The 19,741-nt window shown below is 41.4% G+C and overlaps 2 protein-coding genes across 2 annotated transcripts in view; one reads left to right on the top strand and one right to left on the bottom strand.

The window, feature by feature from the left end:
* The window catches only part of PPIL3 (peptidylprolyl isomerase like 3), a 448,181-nt gene that overhangs the window by 330,760 nt on the left and 97,680 nt on the right, over positions 1 to 19,741 (bottom strand). The window lies entirely within an intron of this gene.
* CASP10 (caspase 10) overlaps positions 1 to 19,741 on the top strand; it is a 41,901-nt gene that overhangs the window by 15,948 nt on the left and 6,212 nt on the right. Inside the window, exons 6-9 of the mRNA XM_050750632.1 lie at positions 6,933 to 6,972; positions 9,037 to 9,128; positions 11,470 to 11,578; positions 12,464 to 12,956. Coding sequence (XP_050606589.1) covers positions 6,933 to 6,972; positions 9,037 to 9,128; positions 11,470 to 11,578; positions 12,464 to 12,956 — 734 coding nt within the window. The remainder of the gene's footprint in view (positions 1 to 6,932; positions 6,973 to 9,036; positions 9,129 to 11,469; positions 11,579 to 12,463; positions 12,957 to 19,741) is intronic.

Raw genomic sequence — 19,741 nt, 5'->3', positions numbered from 1 at the left:
AGTATTTGTTTTTTTGTGACTAGCTTATTTCACTTAGTGTAAAGTCTTCAGGGTTCATCCAAGTTGTAGCATATCTCAGAATTTCCTTCCTTTTTAAAGGCTGAATAATATTCCACTGTGTGTATATATAGTAAGTCCTCATTTACAAGGTTGATAGATTTTTGGAAACTGACTTTAAGTGATAGCATACTGTATAATGTATTTATTTTTATTTTAAATTTTTTTGTAGAGGTGGGGTTTCGCTTTGTTGTCCAGGCTGATCTCAAACTCTTGGGCTCAAGCAATCCTCCCGCCTTACCCTCCCAAAGTGCTGAGATTACAGCCATGTACCACCACGCCCAGCCACATACTACATAATGAAACCAATTTTACCATAGGCTAATTGATATAATCAAGAGTTGGCCAGTCATGGTGACCCATACCTCCAATCCCAGCACTTTGAGAGGCCAAGGCAGGCGGCTTACTTGAGGCCAGGAGTTCGAGACTAGCCTGGCCAACATGGTGAAACCCCATCTCTACTAAAAATACAAAAATTAACCGGGCGTGGTGGCGCACACCTGTAATCCCAGCTACTTGGGAGACTGAGGCACAAGAATAGCTTGAACCTGGGAGGTGGAGGTTGCAGTGAGCTGAGATTGCATCACTGCACTCCAGCTTGGGTGACAAAGGGAGACCCTGTTTCAAAAAACGATAACAAAAAACCCTAAGAGTTAAGTTTCTATAGCATACAGTTCATTGTTTCACTTAAAGTCGGAGTTACCAAGAACCTACTGATGACTCTAAGTGAGGACTTACTGTACTCCATTTTGTTATCCACTCATCCATTGATGGACTCTTGGGCTGCTGCCACCTTTTGACTATTTTTAATAATGCTGCTATGAATGTCGGTGTAAAAATATCTCTTTGAGATGCTGCTTTCAATTCTTTTGTGTTTGTACCCATAAGTGGAAATGGTGGATTATATAGTCATTCTATTTTCAATTTTTTGAGGAACCTTCATTCTATTTTCCACAGTGACTGTACCATTTTACATTTCCACCAACTGTGCACACATCCTCAGCAACACTTCCTCACCAAGACGTATTATTTTCTTTCATTTTTGATAGTAGGCATCCTAATGGAAGTGAGGCCCTATTTCCTTGTGGTTTTGATTTGCTTTCCTTAATGACTAGGGCTGTCGAGCATCTTCTCATGTGCTTTTTGGCCATTTGTATATCTTCTTTAGAGAAATGTCTAAGTCCTTTGTTCATTTTCTAATTCAGTTGTTTGTAGAAGTTTTATTTTTAATCCTTTTTTTTTTTTTTTTTTTTTGAGACGGAGTCTCACGCGTCATCCAGGCTGGAGTGCAGTGGTGGGATCATGGCTCACTGCAACCTCTAACTCCCAGGTTCAAGCGGTTCTCCTGCCTCAGCCTCCCAAGCAGCTGGGATTACAGGCATGCACCAGCACACCTGGCTAATTTTTGTATTTTTAATAGAGACAGGGTTTCACTGTGTTGGCCAGGCTGGTCTCGAACTCCTGACCTCAAGTGATATGCCCACCTTGGCCTCCCAAAGTGCTGGGATTACAGGTGTGAGCCACTGTGCCTGGCCTTTATTTTTTATTCTTAAAAATTATTTTATGTCTTCTTTACTACTGTCATGGTCTGATATTTTTACAGTTACAATTTTTAGATTTAAAAATAATTTCAATTTTATAGAAAAGTTGCAAGAATGTGAATAATACAAAGAATACCTATGTACTGTTTTCCTAGATTTACCTACCTGTTGTTGGTGTTTTACCCCATTTGCTTTATTATTTTTGTGCATTCACTCACACTTGCTCTCTCTTTCTCCCTCTCTCTCCACACACACATAATTTTTTTCTGAACTTTTTGAGAGTAAGTTGCATACATTCTGAACTTTTTGAGAGTAAGTATAAGTGGCCTTTTACTCCTAAATTTTTTTTTTTTTTTTGAGATGGAGTCTTCGCTCTGTCTTCCAGGCTGGAGTGCAGTGGCGTGATCTTGGCTTACTGCAAGCTCTGCCTCCTGAGTTCACGCCATTCTCCTGCCTTAGCCTCCTGAGTAGCTGGGACTACAGGCGACCGCCACCATGCCCGGCTAATTTTTTGTATTTTTTAGTAAAGACAGGGTTTCACCATGTTAGCCAGGATGGTCTGGATCTCCTGACCTCGTGATCCGCCTGCCTCAGTTTCCCAAAGTACTGGGATTACAGGCATGAATCACCACGCCCGGCCTACTCCTAAATATTTTGGTGTGTATTTCCTAATAATAAGGATATTCTTTTACAGAGTTATGACACAATTATCAATGCCAGTAAAGTTATGCTAATATAATACTTTTATCAAATCAATGGTCCATATTCCAATTTTGTCTGTTGAACCCAATAATGTCCTTGACAGTTTTTAAACCATCTGGTACAAAATTCCACATAGGATCCTATATAAATACAACACAAGGCTGGGTGTGGTGGCTCACACCTGTAATCCCAGCACTTTGGGAGGCCGAGGTGGGAGGACCACTTGAGGCCAGGAGTTCAAGGTGAGCCTGGGCAACATAGTGAGACCCTCTCTAAAAGAAAATAATAAAAATTAAAAATACAATATAATGCAATACAATATTGTATTTAGTTGTCATGATCCTTTAGTCTCCTTTAATCTTTTTTTTTTTAAACTGAGTCTCACTCTGTCACCCAGGCTGAAGTAGAGTGGCATGATTTCGGCTCACTATAACCTCCACCTCCCAGGTTAAAGCAATTCTTATGCCTCAGCCTCCCAAGTACCTGAGATTACAGGTGTGCACCACCATGTTCGGCTAATTTTTGTATTTTTAGTAGAGATGGGGTTTCACCATGTTGGCCAGGCTGGTCTCGTACTCCTGACCTAAATGATCTGCCCTCCTCAGCCTCCCAAAGTGCTGGGATTACAGACGTGATCCACCATGCCCGGCCTAGTCTCCTTTAATCTTGAACATTTCCACAGCTGTTATGACATTTAATTTCCTCTTTTATGCCATCGAGACTTTTGAAAAATGCAGTCACTCCTCCCACCTTTCATTAAATAGAATTTTCCTTATCTTTGGTACATGTGGTGTTTCCTCATAATTAGATTCAAGCTGTACATTCTGGCCAGAATATCACCGAAGTGATGTTTGTGTCTTTCTCAGGGCATCCCATCTGGAGATACATCATGTCCATCTGCCCCCCTATTTGTGGTGCTAGTTTTGATTATTTAGTCAAGATATTTTCTGAATATCATCACTCTGTAGTTAATTTTATATAATTACTATTTTTTCCCCACAGAATTAATAAGCAAGTGCTGGAGAGACATTTTAAGATTCTGTAAATATCCTGCTGCACATGAAAAGTTTCCCCCTAGATTGAGCGTCCGCTGATGATTCTTGTGTGATCCAGCGTTTACCATGTTGGTTGTAAAACAATGCTTTTCTGACTCCAGTATTCTCTCCACATTCGTACGTTGGCTATCAGCATTCTACTATAAAGAAGGACCCTCCTTTCTCCCCAGGAAGGTGTTTTTGTTTTTTTAAATGAAGGAGGCAGTGGAAACTGGCCAGATGACCTGTAGCTCCTGGAGTTTGGCAAAGGCTGGGCAAATGCCCACCTGAAGACTATGCAGGCAATCAGGACGTGACATAGCCGGGAGAGGCCTGCTCTGTGGCTCTGCCCTGAACCCCATTTGGCAGGTGGAGGTATTTAGCCATTTGAGGGACTCTCAGCTTTGGGAGGGCACTTTGTAAGTGATCTTCAGAGATTAAGTACCTCCTTAATTAAAAGAAACGGTAACACCTCCGCCTGCTTGCTGTGAGTTTGTTCATTTGAATTCCCCATCTCCCCCAATGGGAAATAAGACAGAATTGCAATTATTTATAAAATCTTAAACTGATTTCTTTTCTCTAGGAAAATAGCCCTTGATTAAATTAATTCCAATCCTAGAAAAGCGCTTAGATATCTGATTGAGGTATTGAGGGAGAGAGGCTGCTCCCCTTGATTCTTTTACTGTAATCCAATTAAACCAACATTTATGGGCCAATCCTTGGCCATGGGCATAGCTTCGTTTAGAGAGTTGCAAACCCCTTCCCACCTCCCTACTCCCCCAGAAGCTCTTTATTATTTTAATTAATTAATTAATTAATTTTTTTGAGATGGAGTCTCGCTCTGTCACTCAGGCTGGAGTGCAATCTTGGCTCAATGCAACCTTAGCCTCCCGGGTTCAAATGATTCTCATGCCTCAACTTCCCTAGTAGCTGGGATTACAGGTACCCCCCACCATGCCTGGCTAATTTGTTTTGTATTTTTAGTAGAGACAGGATTTCACCATGTTGACTTCAGGTGATCCACCCTCCCGAGTCTCCCAAAGTGCTGGAATTACAGGCATGAGCTGCTGTGCCTGGTCATCCCAGAAGCTCTTTAAAATGTGGTTTTCCAGCACTGACATTTTAGGATTCCCTAATTCTAAGTTAAATTGTCTGCTAAATGTAACTCTTCCCACCCACTTTTTCAACTAGTTTTGTGCTCTGATACTGACATGCATGTAGAAACACACACACACACACACACACACACACACACACACACACACGATTCTGCTTGTTGACTGAGAAATTCAGTGGTTTCTAAAGGGGCGTGGCTCAGCTGTGGCCTCTGAAGCGCTGTGGTTCTGCTGACGTGGGATGATGACTTGGCCACGGCCACATGCAGTTGGGGGATAGTTGTGGCGGTACTAGAAGTGCAGGGGGACTGGGGCACAGCACCTCATGTGTTTTCATAGACTTTTAGGGTTGGAAGCTGTCTTAAAAGTTATCTGGGCAGCCCTTTCCCTCTCCGTCAAGTGATGAATAAAATAAAACTTGGTGAAATGTCTCATGTTTCTTAAGCACCTGAGGATTTTTTTTTAATTAAAAAAAACACTGCCAATAATTAGGCTCAGTGAGAAGAAACTCTCATTGAATTTTAAGCAACATCTCCTAATATGTTTAAAAATTGAACTGATTTTTTTCTCGGCCCCCTGCAACCTCTGCCTCCTAAGTTCAAGTGATTTTCCTGCATCAGCCTCCCAAGTAGCTGGGATTACAGGCACGTACCACCAGACCCAGCTAATTTTTTGTAGTTTTAGTAGAGATGGGGTTTCACCATGTTGGCCAGGCTGGTCTCGAACTCCTGACCTCAGGCGATCCACCTGCCTCGGCCCCCAAAGTGCTGGGATTACAGGCGTGAGCCACCGTGCCCGGCCAAATCAGTTTTTTTTTGAGTGTGGCATAACGTTTTCTTAAGGAGAGGCATGTCTCTTTATGGAGGAGACCTAACACCTGCTTCTTTATAAGGCCCTATTGGACTCCTCTTGAAAACAATCAAAAGAAGTTGAAAGATGATTGAGTGTGGCCAGGCTGTGGGACATTCACTCACTCATTCATTCATTCATTCCTCTCTGACATAGAGACTTGAGAGGTGTCAACAGAGGATGCAACATTCTCAGGAGAAGAAACGCAGATTAGACCTTAAATCTTTTTTCTAGTCCGTGTTCTGGCTGACTTTATCAGCCAAGGGAAGAACAAATCAAGGAAAGCCAGGGCCTGGAGGGGCTGGGCAGAGCCTGCTGCTGTGTCTGCATTGCCCCTAGTCCCAGAAGACTCACTCAACTGCTGGACAAAACCAGAAGGCAGTCTGGCCAGGTCCTTGTCTGCCGCTTAGAAGAAATCTAGGATTCTGCAGGAAGGGAACAGTTGCTTATGAAAAGAAAGGCAGGAAGCCTTTTGGAAAGTGAAGCTAAGTCTCCTTTGCATTTGTTCCCCCAGAGCTGGGGGAGCAAATGACAGTATTGTGCAGCTCCGAAACCTGGGGGCTTGAGCAGGGAGGCATCCGCAGGAACTTGGGGGTGATTTGTCAGTCCCCTCACACAGGTCAGGGGCAGCCCTTCCCCCACACCTTGGTCAGGTCCCCTTGGGGGCTTTCTGCTGCAGGCTGATGGCTGAGAGTCGTAGGGGGAAGGGGGTAATGGTGAATGGGGAGGAGGGTGCAGAAAAGACAGGGTCTCAGACTTTGTTTTAACTTTGTATTAAATTATATAAAACATTAACATATGCCCAAAGTAGTGCATCCTTGCCTCTCCTCCCCGCCTCGATTACCATTTTTATTTGTTTTTTGATTTATCTTATTGTTACTTTTGAAGAAAATCCAACCCATATCTTCCCTTTATTACAAAAGAGGTAGTATACTCAAATACCATTTCATTTTGCTTTCTCCATATGACAGCGTCCCCTGGAGAAGGGTATAGAGGCTTTCCTTGGCATCTTACTCCACTATGTGGACATACCATGGTTTTTCAACCACTTCCTATTAGTGGACATTAGGCTATTTCCAGTCCTTAGTGCAAATAATGCTGCAATGAATAAGTACCCTTGAGTGTATGTCACACTGTATTTTTGCCAGTGTGTCTTTGTGAACCTTCTCCTTTGGATGGAGAGAGTTGGTTCTCTTCCCATTTCCTGCCAAAGAACTTTTCTTTTTTTTCTTTTGAGACAGAGTCTTGCTCTGTCACCCAGGCTGGAGTGCAGTGCCGCCATCTCGGCTCACTGCAACCTCTGCCTCCTGGGTTCAAGCGATTCTCCTGCCTCAGCCTCCTGAGTAGCTGGGATTACTGGTGTTCGCTACCACACTCAGCTAATTTTTGTATTTTTAGTAGAGGTAGAGTTTCACCATGTTGGTCAGGCTGGTCTCAAACTCCTGACCTCAGGTGATCCACCTGCCTTGGCCTCCCAAAATGCTGGGATTACAGGCATGAGCCACCGCAACTGGCCCAGTGACCTTTTCTATGACTGTGGATTAGATATCTGTGCTTCCCTGCATCAAGTCTAGTTTTTGTTCCTCATGCTGTGTGAATTTCCTATGTTTTATGCCTTTTTTTTTTTTCCTCAGCAGGAGGAGTCCCAGCAAGATAAGCATGCAAGGAGTAATGGTAGGTGTTTCTAATATACTTTTTACAACTTAGATCAGTATGGCAGGGATAGACATATTTGATATATACCAAGGAATTCAAGGTGACTTGGAAGAGAGACTTTATAAATAATGAATAATTCATTTTTTATTCCAATTCAGGGCAAGACATTGAATGCATGGATTATACTAGGCTTTTCTATGGCAGTATGGAGAGGGCTGGGTGGTTTCTGCTCTGAATGCCTAGTATAGCAGATTCTAGAGACTGCAGGCAGCTGTTCTCCCTCCACCGTTCAGAATTACGTCACCCTTTGTGCAGCAGAAACAGTCCCCAGCAGGGCTGAAGCCTTCAGACCAGTAGTGACAGCAGAATGTGCAGTCTGGGCGCGTGTCCTCTATGGAGTGGTTCCACATGTTGCTTCAGAGGGAGAGAAGAAGCAAGAGGAGGGACTTGAGGATAGTGTGCTTAGTTCCCTGAATCCCTGCCCAGAAACCATAACCTTAGGAAAATATTCCAGAATCTGCCATCAGGTTAAACTGCTTATGAACAAACAGGCTTTGGCGAAGTCTTTCTGTGGTATCGAAAGTTTGTCACAGACCATTCCTTATTTATTTATTTTTCTGGAAAATTATCCTTCAGAGTCCAAGACACACAGCTTTGCTAGCAATTTCTCTTTTTGCCTAACATGGAGGTTGTGTGCTATGATGTTGATAACATTGACCAGGTTAAGCACTTGTCACGTACTAGGCACTGTTCAGAGAGATTCCAGGGATTATGTCATTCAGCCCTCCAATCGCTGGAGGTAGGTACTACTGTTATTCTCACTAATGATGAGGAAACTGAGACCCATGAAATCTAGTGCTTTGCACTGCAGCTAAAAGGCACTGCAGCTAAAAAGAAGCGAAGCTGGGATTTGAACCCAGCAGTCTGATTCCAGAGCTTACTCTCCTAAGACTAGGCTCTCCCACTGTCTATTTATGTGAGCTCAGGTGACTGCTTCACCCCTCTGAAGAATAAGGCAGTTTCTTTCAGCTTTACAATTCTGCGGTTCCAAAATTTAGACGTGACTTCCCCTGGAGCGTTACCTCCTCCCATGGTAAGGAGGAATTGATTTATAGGTGCTCTGAGCCACTGAAGCTTGGATCCCTTTTGCTGTGTTTTCTGGTCTGGGGAATATGGACTTGCTCAGCCTGAGGACTGACCCTTAGCAGTAGTTAATAACCAACTCATGCCCCAGAGACAAGGACAGAATTTGGTGGATTCTACTACAAATTTTCTGCGAATGGAAAAAGAAAACTGTTTGATGTTACATTTTCCTGTTAGTGTCATGTGACAAATAACCCATCGCTGACTTTCTCTCTGTGACAGAATCCAGATGAATCAGGGAGCTGGCAGGAACACTTCAAAGCAGTGTGATCCTCAGCTGATGCCCAGCTGGAACTTTCTTTTTCCCTTTTTTCCTTTTCTTTCTTTTTTTTTTTTTGAGGCAGGGTCTCACTCTGTTGCCCAGGCTGGAGTGCAGTGGTGCCATCATAGCTCACGGCAGCCTTGACCTCTCAGGTGATCCTCCCACCTCAACGTCCCAGGAAGCTGGGACTACAGGTGTGTGTCCCCATGCCCAGCTAATTTTTTGTATTTTTTTTTTTTCTAGAGATGGGGTCTCGAACTCCTGGGCTCAAGCGATCTGCCGTCTTGGCCTCCCAAAGTGCTGGGATTATAGGCGTGAGCCACCATGCCCAGTCTCCCTCTTTTTTCTTCTCGAGGTCCACCTAGCCTCTTTATATCCAGTGACATAAATGCTGACTCAACCCAACCATACTTGACCTGGAACCCTTGAGCTGATCCATGCAATCTTAATCAATTCCCCACCCAATCCCTGCCAGCAGCATAGTTTCCAACCCAGACAAAGCAAAAAGGAATGCGAAGACACATCAGTTTCTCCTATCAGGAAAGGCATGGTGGCTGAATTGTCTCAGGAGGGCCTTGAGAGAAGCATAATTCTCCAGAATTAGATGCGAAAATTATCAGTAAAGAAATCTGAGTGCTTGGGGAAGATATTTGGAGTCTGAGTACCTCTCTTTCTAGGTAACAGAGCCACAGATGGTGCACCAAGCCTGGTCTCCAGGGGGTTGCAAGGAGCATCTGCTAACACTCTAAACTCTGAAGCCAGCACAAAGGTCTGGATGGTTTCTTTTTTCTCTGTTTTTAATAAAAAACTTTTTTTTTTTTTTCCCAAATTCAATCAAAAGGACGGTTTCTTTAGGGGCTCTCTCCCTAGGTTCTGGCCTTTGATGACTTTAAGGGCTCCAAGCTGTTTGTTTCCAACTTGTTTCTCCCTCTCTCTATAATGATCTCTGTTCTTCCCACCTTTTTCTTATCAATCAGAAGTGATTGATCCCTTTGACTATGGAGGAAATGCTATTGCACTTTGAGTCATGCATACCCTTTGGGTTATTTCTGGAGAGGAGTAGTTTATTTTCTTATCCATTGAAGCCACTTATTTTCTGCTTGGATAAAGATGTACCATGATTTCAAGAATGATTTTAGCTGCACAGAGGCTCTGCTAAAGCAGCTCAGCTAATTTGCCATCACATGCTGGTTACAATAGTCTTCAAAACTAATTGCACATATTTTTAAATTCCTACTGTGAATTTATATATTGAATTTTTATATTTATATATTGAATATTTAAAACTGAATATACAGCCATCTTTATATATGAATATATATCAGCCATTTTTATATATAAGAATATATACATTTATATATATACTTTATATATAAGTATACTTTATATATACTTGTATATTAAGTATATAGATATATATACACACACATATATATATTCATATATCTTTAAAGATGGTGGTCTTGCTATATTGCCCAGGCTTGTCCTGAACTCTCAAGCTCAAGGAATTTTCCTGCCTCAGCCACCCGAGTACCATCATGCCACTTTGTATATTATTTTTATACTCAGAAATAAAATTACAAAAGAGATTTCCCTTTTTTTGAAGGCATCAGATCACTCCAGAAGTGAACCATCTGAAAAAAATCTTTGATATTTATGTTGTCTCATGAAATCCTTGCATATGCTTTCTTCATTCGTGTTGCTAATATGAAAATGAAGATAATTTTGCATAAACCCTGGGTTTGACAATATTAATATACATATTCCATTTTCTTAACTTTCATGATTGCGCTTCTCCAGCCAAACCAGGTGAAGTCTGAATTTTATTTTTATTTTATTTTATTTTATTTTTTATTTTTATTTTTTTATTTTTTTTTGAGACGGAGTCTTGCTCTGTTGCCCGAGCTGGAGTGCAGTGGCCAGATCTCAGCTCACTGCAAGCTCCGCCTCCTGGGTTCACGCCATTCTCCTGCCTCAGCCTCCCGAGTAGCTGGGACTACAGGCGCCCGCCACCTCGCCCGGCTAGTTTTTTGTATTTTTTTGGTAGAGACGGGGTTTCACCATGTTAGCTAGGATGGTCTTGATCTTGTGACCTCGTGATCCGCCCGTCTCAGCCTCCCAAAGTGCTGGGATTACAGGCTTGAGCCACCGCGCCCGGCCGAAGTCTGAATTTTAATCAGGACCTGGTATTTCCCCTTGAAATTAATTAGCTAATTCCACACTAGGGCCAGAATCTTGAGGACTCTCTGCCTCTGATACTGGGAGTGGCATCCTGAAAGAAAGGAAGTGTCTGATCTTCAGTGCAAATGAGATTTATGCTTTGTCCTGGGCTCTAGGACTTAACAAAGAATCTTTGAAATTTTATTCAGATCACAATTATGCAGTAAAAGTGAGTTGCAGAGTGGTCAGAATCCCCAGTCTTTCAAATGTCTCTACTAAAAATACAAAAATTAGCTGGGCGCAGTGGCGGGCGCCTGTAGTCCCAGCTACTCCGGAGTCTGAGGCAGGAGAATGGCGTGAACCTGGGAGGCGGAGCTTGCAGTGAGCCGAGATCGCGCCACTGCACTCCTGCCTGGGCGACAGAGCGAGTCTCCCGTCTCAAAAAAAAAAAAAAAAAAAAAAAAAAGTGACTTTGGAAATAATGTGGCATAAATATTCCAAGGGGTTTAGACTAGAGTATAAAAACATGGTTTTGGACAGGCATGGTGGCTCACGCCTGTAATCCCAGCACTTTGGGAGGCTGAGGTGGGCAGATCACTTGAGGTCAGGAGTTCAAGACCAGCCTGGCCAACATGGTGAAACCCTACTTCTACCAAAAATAAAAAATTATCTGGGGGTGTTGGTGGGCACCTGAGGCAGGTGGATCCCTTGAATCTGGGAGCAGAGGTTGCAGTGAGCCGAGATTGTGTCACTGCACTCCAGCCTGGGCAATAAGAGTGAGACTCTGTTGCAAAACAACAACAACAACAACAACAAACATGGTTTAAACAACTGGCATGGAGAGATACATCCTGCTCTTCCTCACAGTGGACCCATTGGTATGGTTGGTTAGAAACATTTAAGGCCCTAAGATGAGGATTCCTACTAATTGGCTCTATCTGTTCTTCAAGTGGGCACCTACGTACAGGATGGATCGGAACCACAGAGGCCTCTGTGTCATTGTCAACAACCACAGCTTTATCTCCCTGCGGGACAGACGAGGAACCCATAAAGATGCTGGTAAGAAAGTCTAGCATAGTTTATCAAGTGCAAATTGGGGATCTTAAAATTATTTTTTATTTTCACATTTTTTTCTGTGACTTTTATTTTCCATATATGTGTAAGGATGATTATTATGTTTCTGAGCCTCTTGTATATCCCTGGGGCATCACCCAGTCTGCTAAAGAGTAGCAAGAGTCTTTGACTATTCACAATTCTGAATAGAGGAGAGCATGTACTGGGGGAAAGCATGCTGGACTGGCACGAGACAACCTGGGTGTGAGCTCCAACTCCACCACTAACTAGGTGTGTGATCATGGGAGAGTCAAGAGACCTCAGCTTCTTCAACTGTGAAACAGATGAAATGAAACACTGGCCACTGCCAATTCTCAGGACTGTTGTGACAACACTGGGTATTACATGATAGGAGATTCATTGTAAGATTTTATGGTTATGAAAATAAAAATAATCCAAAGCTTTAGGCTATTTGCTGTGCAATTTTTGTAACTATTAGCATCATTTCATTTTTTTTTTTTGAGACATAGTCTTGCTCTGTTGCCCAGGCTGGAGTGCAGTGGTGTAGTTGCAGCTCACTGCAACCACTGCCTCCCAGGCTCAAGCCATTCTCATGCCTTAGCCTCCCGAGTAGCAGGGATTACAGGTGTGAGCCACCACACCTGGCTAATTTTTGTATTTTTAGTAGAGATGGTGTTTTGCTATGTTGGCCAGACTGGTCTCAAACTCCTGACCTCAAGTGATCCACCTGCCTCGGCCTTCCAAAGTGCTGAGATTACAGGTGTGAGCCACTGCACCCGGCCTTGTTTAAGTTCTTCCTTTTGTTTTGCATCATTTTTTTATTTCCCCTTTCTCTCTCTCTCTCTCCTTTTTTTTTTCTTTTTTAAACAGAGATCCTGAAGGGTGTGTTCCAGTGGCTTGGGTTCACAGTGCATATATACAATAATGTGACGAAAGGGGAAATGGAGGAGGTCCTGCAGAAGGAGAAGTGCAATCCAGCCCATGCCGACGGGGACTGCTTTGTGTTCTGTATTCTGACCCATGGGGAAGACGGAGCTGTCTACTCTTCGGATGAGGCCCTCATTCCCATTCGGGAAATCATGTCTCACTTCACAGCCCTGCAGTGCCCTGGACTGGCTGAAAAACCTAAACTCTTTTTCATCCAGGCCTGCCAAGGTGAAAAGATACAGCTTTCCAAATCCATCGAAGCAGATGCTCTGAACCCTGAGCAGGCACCCACTTCCCTGCAGGACAGTATTCCCGTCGAGGCTGACTTCCTACTTGGTCTGGCCACTGTCCCAGGCTATGTATCCTTTCGGCATGTGGAGGAAGGCAGCTGGTATATTCAATCTCTGTGTAATCATCTGAAGGTCTTGGTCCCAAGGTGAGAGTTCTTTTTTTTCTTTCATTTTTAATTAATTAGTTTTATTTATTTTTTATTTTACTCTCATTCAACACCTTTGGTAAGGGTGAGAGTTCTAAATTGTTCTGTCCATGTACCTGTTCATCCATCTGCCTACCTTTCTGTTTATCTATTTATCCATCTATCCATCTATCTATCTATCCATCCATCCATCCATCCATCCATCCATCCATCCATCCATCCATCCATCCATCCATCTAGCAACCTTGTATTGAGTACCAGCCTGGACCTGGAAAGGAAGATAAAGTTAAAAAAAAGACAGGGTCATTGCCCTCAGGTTGCTTATAAGCTAGAGGGATAGACAAACAGACGGGGAAGGGCATCCCCAGCTGGTAAGTGCACATTGTGAAGTATAGGTGTTACGGGAACATGCAGAATGACTACCTTGCCCAGATATGAAGGATGAGAGGAAGCTTCTAGAAATGACAAATAGACGTTAGGTAAAGAATCAGGTGAAAGATATGCTGGGCAGAGGGAGTAGTGTGAACAAAAGCATGGGGGCCTTTTATTTGTTCCTTTGTTTATTTATCACTCACTCCTATTTCCTGAGCACTTATGTGCTATCTTTGGCATTCTATTTGCCACTGCTCTGACAGATTGCCTTCTGTCTTTGCCACATGCTCTCCTCTTGGCAGCTTTAGCTATATCTAGAGGCCATGGGCACCTCCATGAAAACGTCTCCAAAGTTGCCATCTCTGGCCCACTCGTCTCTGAATTCCTGGGGGGCAGAGACCCTGTTTCATTTAACTTTATATCCTCAGCCCCTGACCTGATATATTGTGAGCTTGTTAAACATTTGCTGGGCCAATGAATGACTTGCTTGAGCCCATCTCATTAACAGCCCGCTAGATATCCTACCTCTGTTTAGCCCTTGGACCTCACATTCAGCATACATGTTTCTGAGCTCATCTTCCCAGCCTTCTCCAGGAGCTCCTGAATTTCCATTTGAAGGAATGGCCGTAGTGCTCTTCTGGGAATTCAGGATTGGAGTCTTGAGTCAACTTTGCTTTTCTCTCTTCTTTACCAGCCCCTCCATCCTCATCACAGACATCAGAGGCTAATGTCTATGGCTTCAGTAACAAGGCAATATTTATTGAGGTCATACTATGTGCTTACTGTACTGGGTACCGAACTGGGGGCTGGAGGTGCAGTTGTGTACAAGAGAGACAAAATCTGCTCTCCAGGGAGCTAAAAGTCCAGTAAAGGAAGGACAGATAATAAAAATATGTGAATATTTAAATTATTATTATTTTAAAAATTCAACAATATTAAAAGGAGACAGTATACATGCATAATTAAGCAATGTCTGGTTTTTTTTTGGTACTCCAGAAATTTCTTTGTTATTTTTAATTAATACTTCATAACTACATATTTCAGGGTTATAATTTGATATTTCAATACATATATGTGTTGTATAATGATCAAATCAGGGTAGTGTATCCATCACCTCATGCATTTATCATTTCTTTGTGGTGAGAACCTCTAAAAGCCTCTCTTCTAGCTATTTTGTAATATACAACACCTTACTGATTGATCGATTGATTTAACTATGGGATCTCACCATGTTGCCCAGGCTGGTCTTGAACTTCTGAGCTCAAGCAATCCTCCTGCCTTAGCCTTATAAGTAGCTAGGATTGTAGGCTCAAGCCACAGTGCCCAACTCAGAATGCCTTACTGTTAACCATAGTCACCCCACTGTGCAATAGAACACCAGAGATTATTCCTCCTATCTAATTGTAACTTTGTACCCACTGACTAACCTCTCCTCATCTTCCCTTCCCTCCTTCCCTCTCATCTCCATAATTGCTGTTTTACTCACTGCTTCTACGATATCAACTTTTTAAACAAAGATTCCACATGAATGAGAACATGCAGATTTTTTTGTGAGTCTTGCTTATTTCATTTAACATGATGTTCTCTGGGCTCATTCATGTTGTCAGACATGTCAGAATTTTCTTCTTTTTTATGGCTGAATGGTATTCTGTCGCTTATAAATATCACATTTTCTTTATCCATATATCCATTTTTGGACACTTAGGTTGATTCCATATCTTGGCTATTGTAAATAATGCTGCAGTAAATAGGGAGTGCAGATATCTCTTTGACATATTGATTGCATTTTCTTTGTCTGTATACTTAGTATGGGGATTGCTGGATCATATAGTATTTTTTATTTGTAATTTTATGAGGAACTGGCATACTATTTTCCATAATGACTGTACTAATTTAAATACCACCAACAGTGCATAAGTGTTCCCTTTTCTCCAGATCCTCGCCAACATGTGTTTGCTTTTGTTTCTTTGATAATAGCCATTCTAACTTGAGTGAAGTGGCATCTCACTATGGGTTTTTTGTTTTGTTTGTTTTTTAGACAACATCTCGCTCTGTCAGGCTGGAGTGCAGTGGTGCAATCTCAGCTCACTGTAGCCTCTGCCTCCCAGGTTCAAGCAGTTCTTCTGCCTCAGTCTCCCGAGCAGCTGGGATTACAGGCATGTGCCACCACACCTGGCTAATTTTTGTATTTTTAGTAGAGACAGGGTTTTACCACATTGGCCAGGCTGATCTGGAACTCCTGATCTCAAGTAATGCACCCACCTCAGCCTCCCAAAGTGCTGGTATTACAGGCCTGAGCCACCGCGCCCAGCTGTCATTGTGGTTTTGATTTGCATTTCCGTGATGATTAGTGATGTTGAGGGGTGGAAGCGGATAAGTAGGAAAACTCCCACCACAACTATAGTGCTAGAGTCAGGCAGGACTGAGACTGGGGTTGAGCCTTCCACAGCGGAAGGAAGTCAGGGGTGGAGGCCAAGTTGGGCTGATTTTCCTGCTGCTGCTAAGAGAAAACCAATTAATGGAAGAAGGTTGGGGGTAGGGTTAAGGATAAGTATTTGTTGAGGCTCTCATGTATTGGAGGATGAGAGGAATCATGCTATAGCTAAAATTAAAGCCAATGTCACCAATGCGATTGTATAGAATTGCTTGGACGCTGCTGTGTTAGCATCTGCTTGGCCATGTCATCAGCCAATTAGTAGAAAAGATATAATTCCTACGCCCTCTCATCTGATAAAAAGTTGGAAAAGGTTGTTGGCGGTAGCTAGAATTAATATTGTGGTGAGGAAATAAGTAGGTATTTGAAAAACTGATAAATGTTCAGATCTGACTTTATGTATCATATTGAGAATTCCATAATAGATCAAGTGATTAATAGTGCTACTAGAATAAACATTATGGAGAAGTAGTCTAGTTTGAAACTTAATGAGACTTTTAGGGTTTGGATTGTTGTTCAATATCAGTTTGAGATGATGGCTTCTAGGTCTGTACACACGAATGTTGTGGGAATGAGGCTAATGGTGAAAGTGCATGTGATAGCTGTTTTTACTTAGTATAGATATGAGTTCTTTTTGCGAGAGTTGATAAAGGTAATAATAATTGGTAAGGTTAAGGAGATTAGGTTGTTATAGTAATGGAAAAATACATGATTATTACTTTTATTTGGAGTTGCACCAATATTTTTGGTTCCTAAGATCAATGGATAACTCTCATCCTCTAAACGTTGAGAACGCCATGTTGTTAGGCATGGGGGCATGAGTTAGCAGTTCTTGCATACTTTCTCGGTAAATAAGAAGTTGCGGACTTCTGTTATTAGACCCAAAATCTAATGTTTTGATTAAACTATATTTACAAGGTGTAAGTCCTATAATAATTTTAGGATTTAGAGATAGTAGGAGAATTGGTGAAAGGTGTGTAAATATTAGTATGTTTTCTAGTGTAAAGGAAGGTTTAATGCTGTTAATATAGTATGTTAGTGTTCCTCGTTGTGTTGTGACAAGTATATAGAGGGAATAAAGGGCTGTGATTAATATACTAAGTCCTATGAGCATGACAGTAATGTTTGATCAGGAGAATGAAGCCATTGTTACAAGGAGTTCTCCTTCTAGATTAATAGTGGCAGGTAGGGCAAGGTTGGTGAGATTTGCTGTGAGTCATCAAAAGGTTATTAGTGGAAGTAATGTTTGACGTCTTCGAGAGAGTAATATGATTCAGCAGTGGATTCGCTTGTAGTTTGAATTTGCTAGGCAGAATAGTAGGGACGAAGTAAGTCCATGGGTAATTATGAGGATAATTGCACCGGTAACACTTCAGGGGGTTTGAATGAGGATAGCTACAACAACAAGTGCCATGTGGCTTACGGAGGAATATGCAATAAGTGACTGACTTTAGATCAGTTTGTCGTAGACAGATAGAGCTTGTCACAGTTATGCCTCATAAGGATAATATCAGGAAAGGATAGGCTATATGTTCTGTCAGAGGGCTGAGGATGAGGGTAAGTCGCATTATGCCATAGCCGCCCAATTTTAGGAGCGCTGCTGCAAGTACTGTTGAGCCGGCAATAGGGGCTTATACATGGGTTTTGGGAAGTCATAGGCGAAGTTGGTATAGGGGTGTTTTTACTATGAAGGCCATTATTCATGCCAATCATATGAGATTGTTGGATCTAGAGATTGGTAGTTCTTGAGTACTAAATGTTATTATTATCATGCTCAGTGAGCCTGGGATATTTTGGGCATAAGTAAGTATCATAAGTAGGGGGAGGGATCCCACTAGTGTGTAAAATAAGAAATATGTACCTGCATTGAGGTGTTTTGGTTGGTTACCCCATCGGGTGGTAATAATTAGGGTAGGGATAAGTGTAGCTTCAAAGAGAATATAAAATACAATTAGTTCTGTGGCTGTAAATGCTATGATTAGAAAAATTTGTAGGGAACTCAATATGGAAATACAGTTTTTTCCATAGGGGTGATTCACTGGAGAGGTGGTACTGGCTTGCTATAGTTATAAGAGGTAGTAGTCAGGCTGTTAACATTAGAAAGGGTGATATTAGCGGATCAGAGGAGAAAGTTAATGAGAAGTTGAATAGATTATCGTTGAATTGGTTAAAGAATAATAGGGCAATGAAGCTGATGATTAGGCTGTGGGTAGCCATATTGATTCAGATTATATAATTTTTAGAGAGTCATGTTATTGGTAGTAGTATAATTCTAGGAATAATTATTTTTAGCATTGAAGTAAATTTAGGTTATGTACATAGCCTAAACCATATGTGTTGGAAATTGAAACTAGTGAAGCAAGGCCTACCGTGGCTTCGCAGGCAGCAAATACTGGTAGAGTAATGGGTATGATATTTGCTAGGATGAAGTGTATATTTAAAACGATAAGGGTATTTATGATGAATAATGATAATATCATTCCTTCTAGGCATAGGAGGGATGATATTAGGTGGGATTGATAGATTAATACCCCCAGAAGTGATATGATAAATGCTCGTATGATATTTATGTAAATAGAGGGCATTTGGTAAGTATGTTCTATCGTAATCTAATGAGTTGAAATCATTTATTTTGGCTTAAACTATTTACTTTTTTCTTATACCTGTCTACCATTTGCATGTCTTCTTTTGAGAAATGTCTGTTAAAGTCTTTTGCCCATTTTTAAATGGGGTTATTTGTTTTTTTTGCTGTTGAGTTGTTTAAGTTCCTTATGTATTCTAGATATTAACCCCTTGTGAGATGTATAGTTTGCAAATATTTTTTCCCATTTGTAGATTGTCTCTTCATTCTGTTTTTTTTTTTTTTCTGTGAAAAAGGGTTTTAATTTGATGTAATCTCATTTGTCTGATTTTGCTTTTTTGTCTGTGCTTTTGAGGTCTTATTTTAAAAATCCTTGCCCAACCCAATGTCGTGATATGTTTGCCCCATGTTTTCTTGCAGTAGCTTCATAGTTTCAGGTTTTACATTTAAGTCTCATACATTTTGAGTAGGTTTTTGTATGTGGTGAGAGATAAGTGGTCAGTCTTACTTTTTCTGCATGTGGATATCCAAGTTTCCCAGCATTGTTTTTTGAAGAGATTTTCTTTTACCTATTGTATGTTCTGGGCACCTTTGTCATAAATCAGTTGGCTGTAGGTGTGTGAATTTATTTTTGGGCTCTATATTCTGTTCCATTGATCTATGTGTCTGTTTTTGTGCCAGTACCATGCTGTTTTGGTAACTCTAGATTTGTAGTATATTTTGAAGTCAGGTGGTGTGATGCCTCTAGCTTTGTTCTTTTTGCTCAGCATTGTTTTCACTATTTGGGGTCTTTTGTGGTTCCATATACATTTTAGGATTTTTTTTCCTGTTTATGTGAAGAATGTAATTTTTTTTGTTTGTTTTTGTTTTGTCTTGTTGTAGAGATAGGGTCTTGCTATGTTGTCCAGGCTAGACTTGAACTCCTGGGCTCAAGCAATCCTCCCACCTCAGACTCCCGAGTAGCTAGGACTACAGGCATTTGCCACTGCACTTGGCTTGTCATTGGTATTTTGATAGAGACTGCATTAAATCTGTAGGTCACCTTGGGTAGTGTGGTCATTTTAACAAGATTAATTCTTCCAACCCATGAACATGAGATATCTTTCCATTTATTTGTGTTCTCTTCACTTTCTTTCATCAATGTTTTATAGTTTTCAGTGTTTAATATTTAAATTAGTAATATTTTAATTGTTTAATATTTATTTAATAGTTTTATTCAATTATTATTTAATATTAATATAAATAATATTTAAATTAATAAGAAAAAAATTAGCGAGGTGTGGTGGCATGCACCTGTAGTCCTAGCTATTAGGGAGTCTGAAGTAGGAGGATTGCTTAAGCCCAGAAGTTTGAGGCTATAGTGAGCTACAATTGCATTACTGCAGTCTAGCCTGGGCA

This window comes from Macaca thibetana, chromosome 12 (genome assembly GCF_024542745.1).
Source record: "Macaca thibetana thibetana isolate TM-01 chromosome 12, ASM2454274v1, whole genome shotgun sequence".
Taxonomy (NCBI): domain Eukaryota; kingdom Metazoa; phylum Chordata; class Mammalia; order Primates; family Cercopithecidae; genus Macaca; species Macaca thibetana.
The sequence above is the reverse complement of the archived record's forward strand: the minus strand, read 5'-3'. Positions and strand labels throughout refer to the sequence as shown.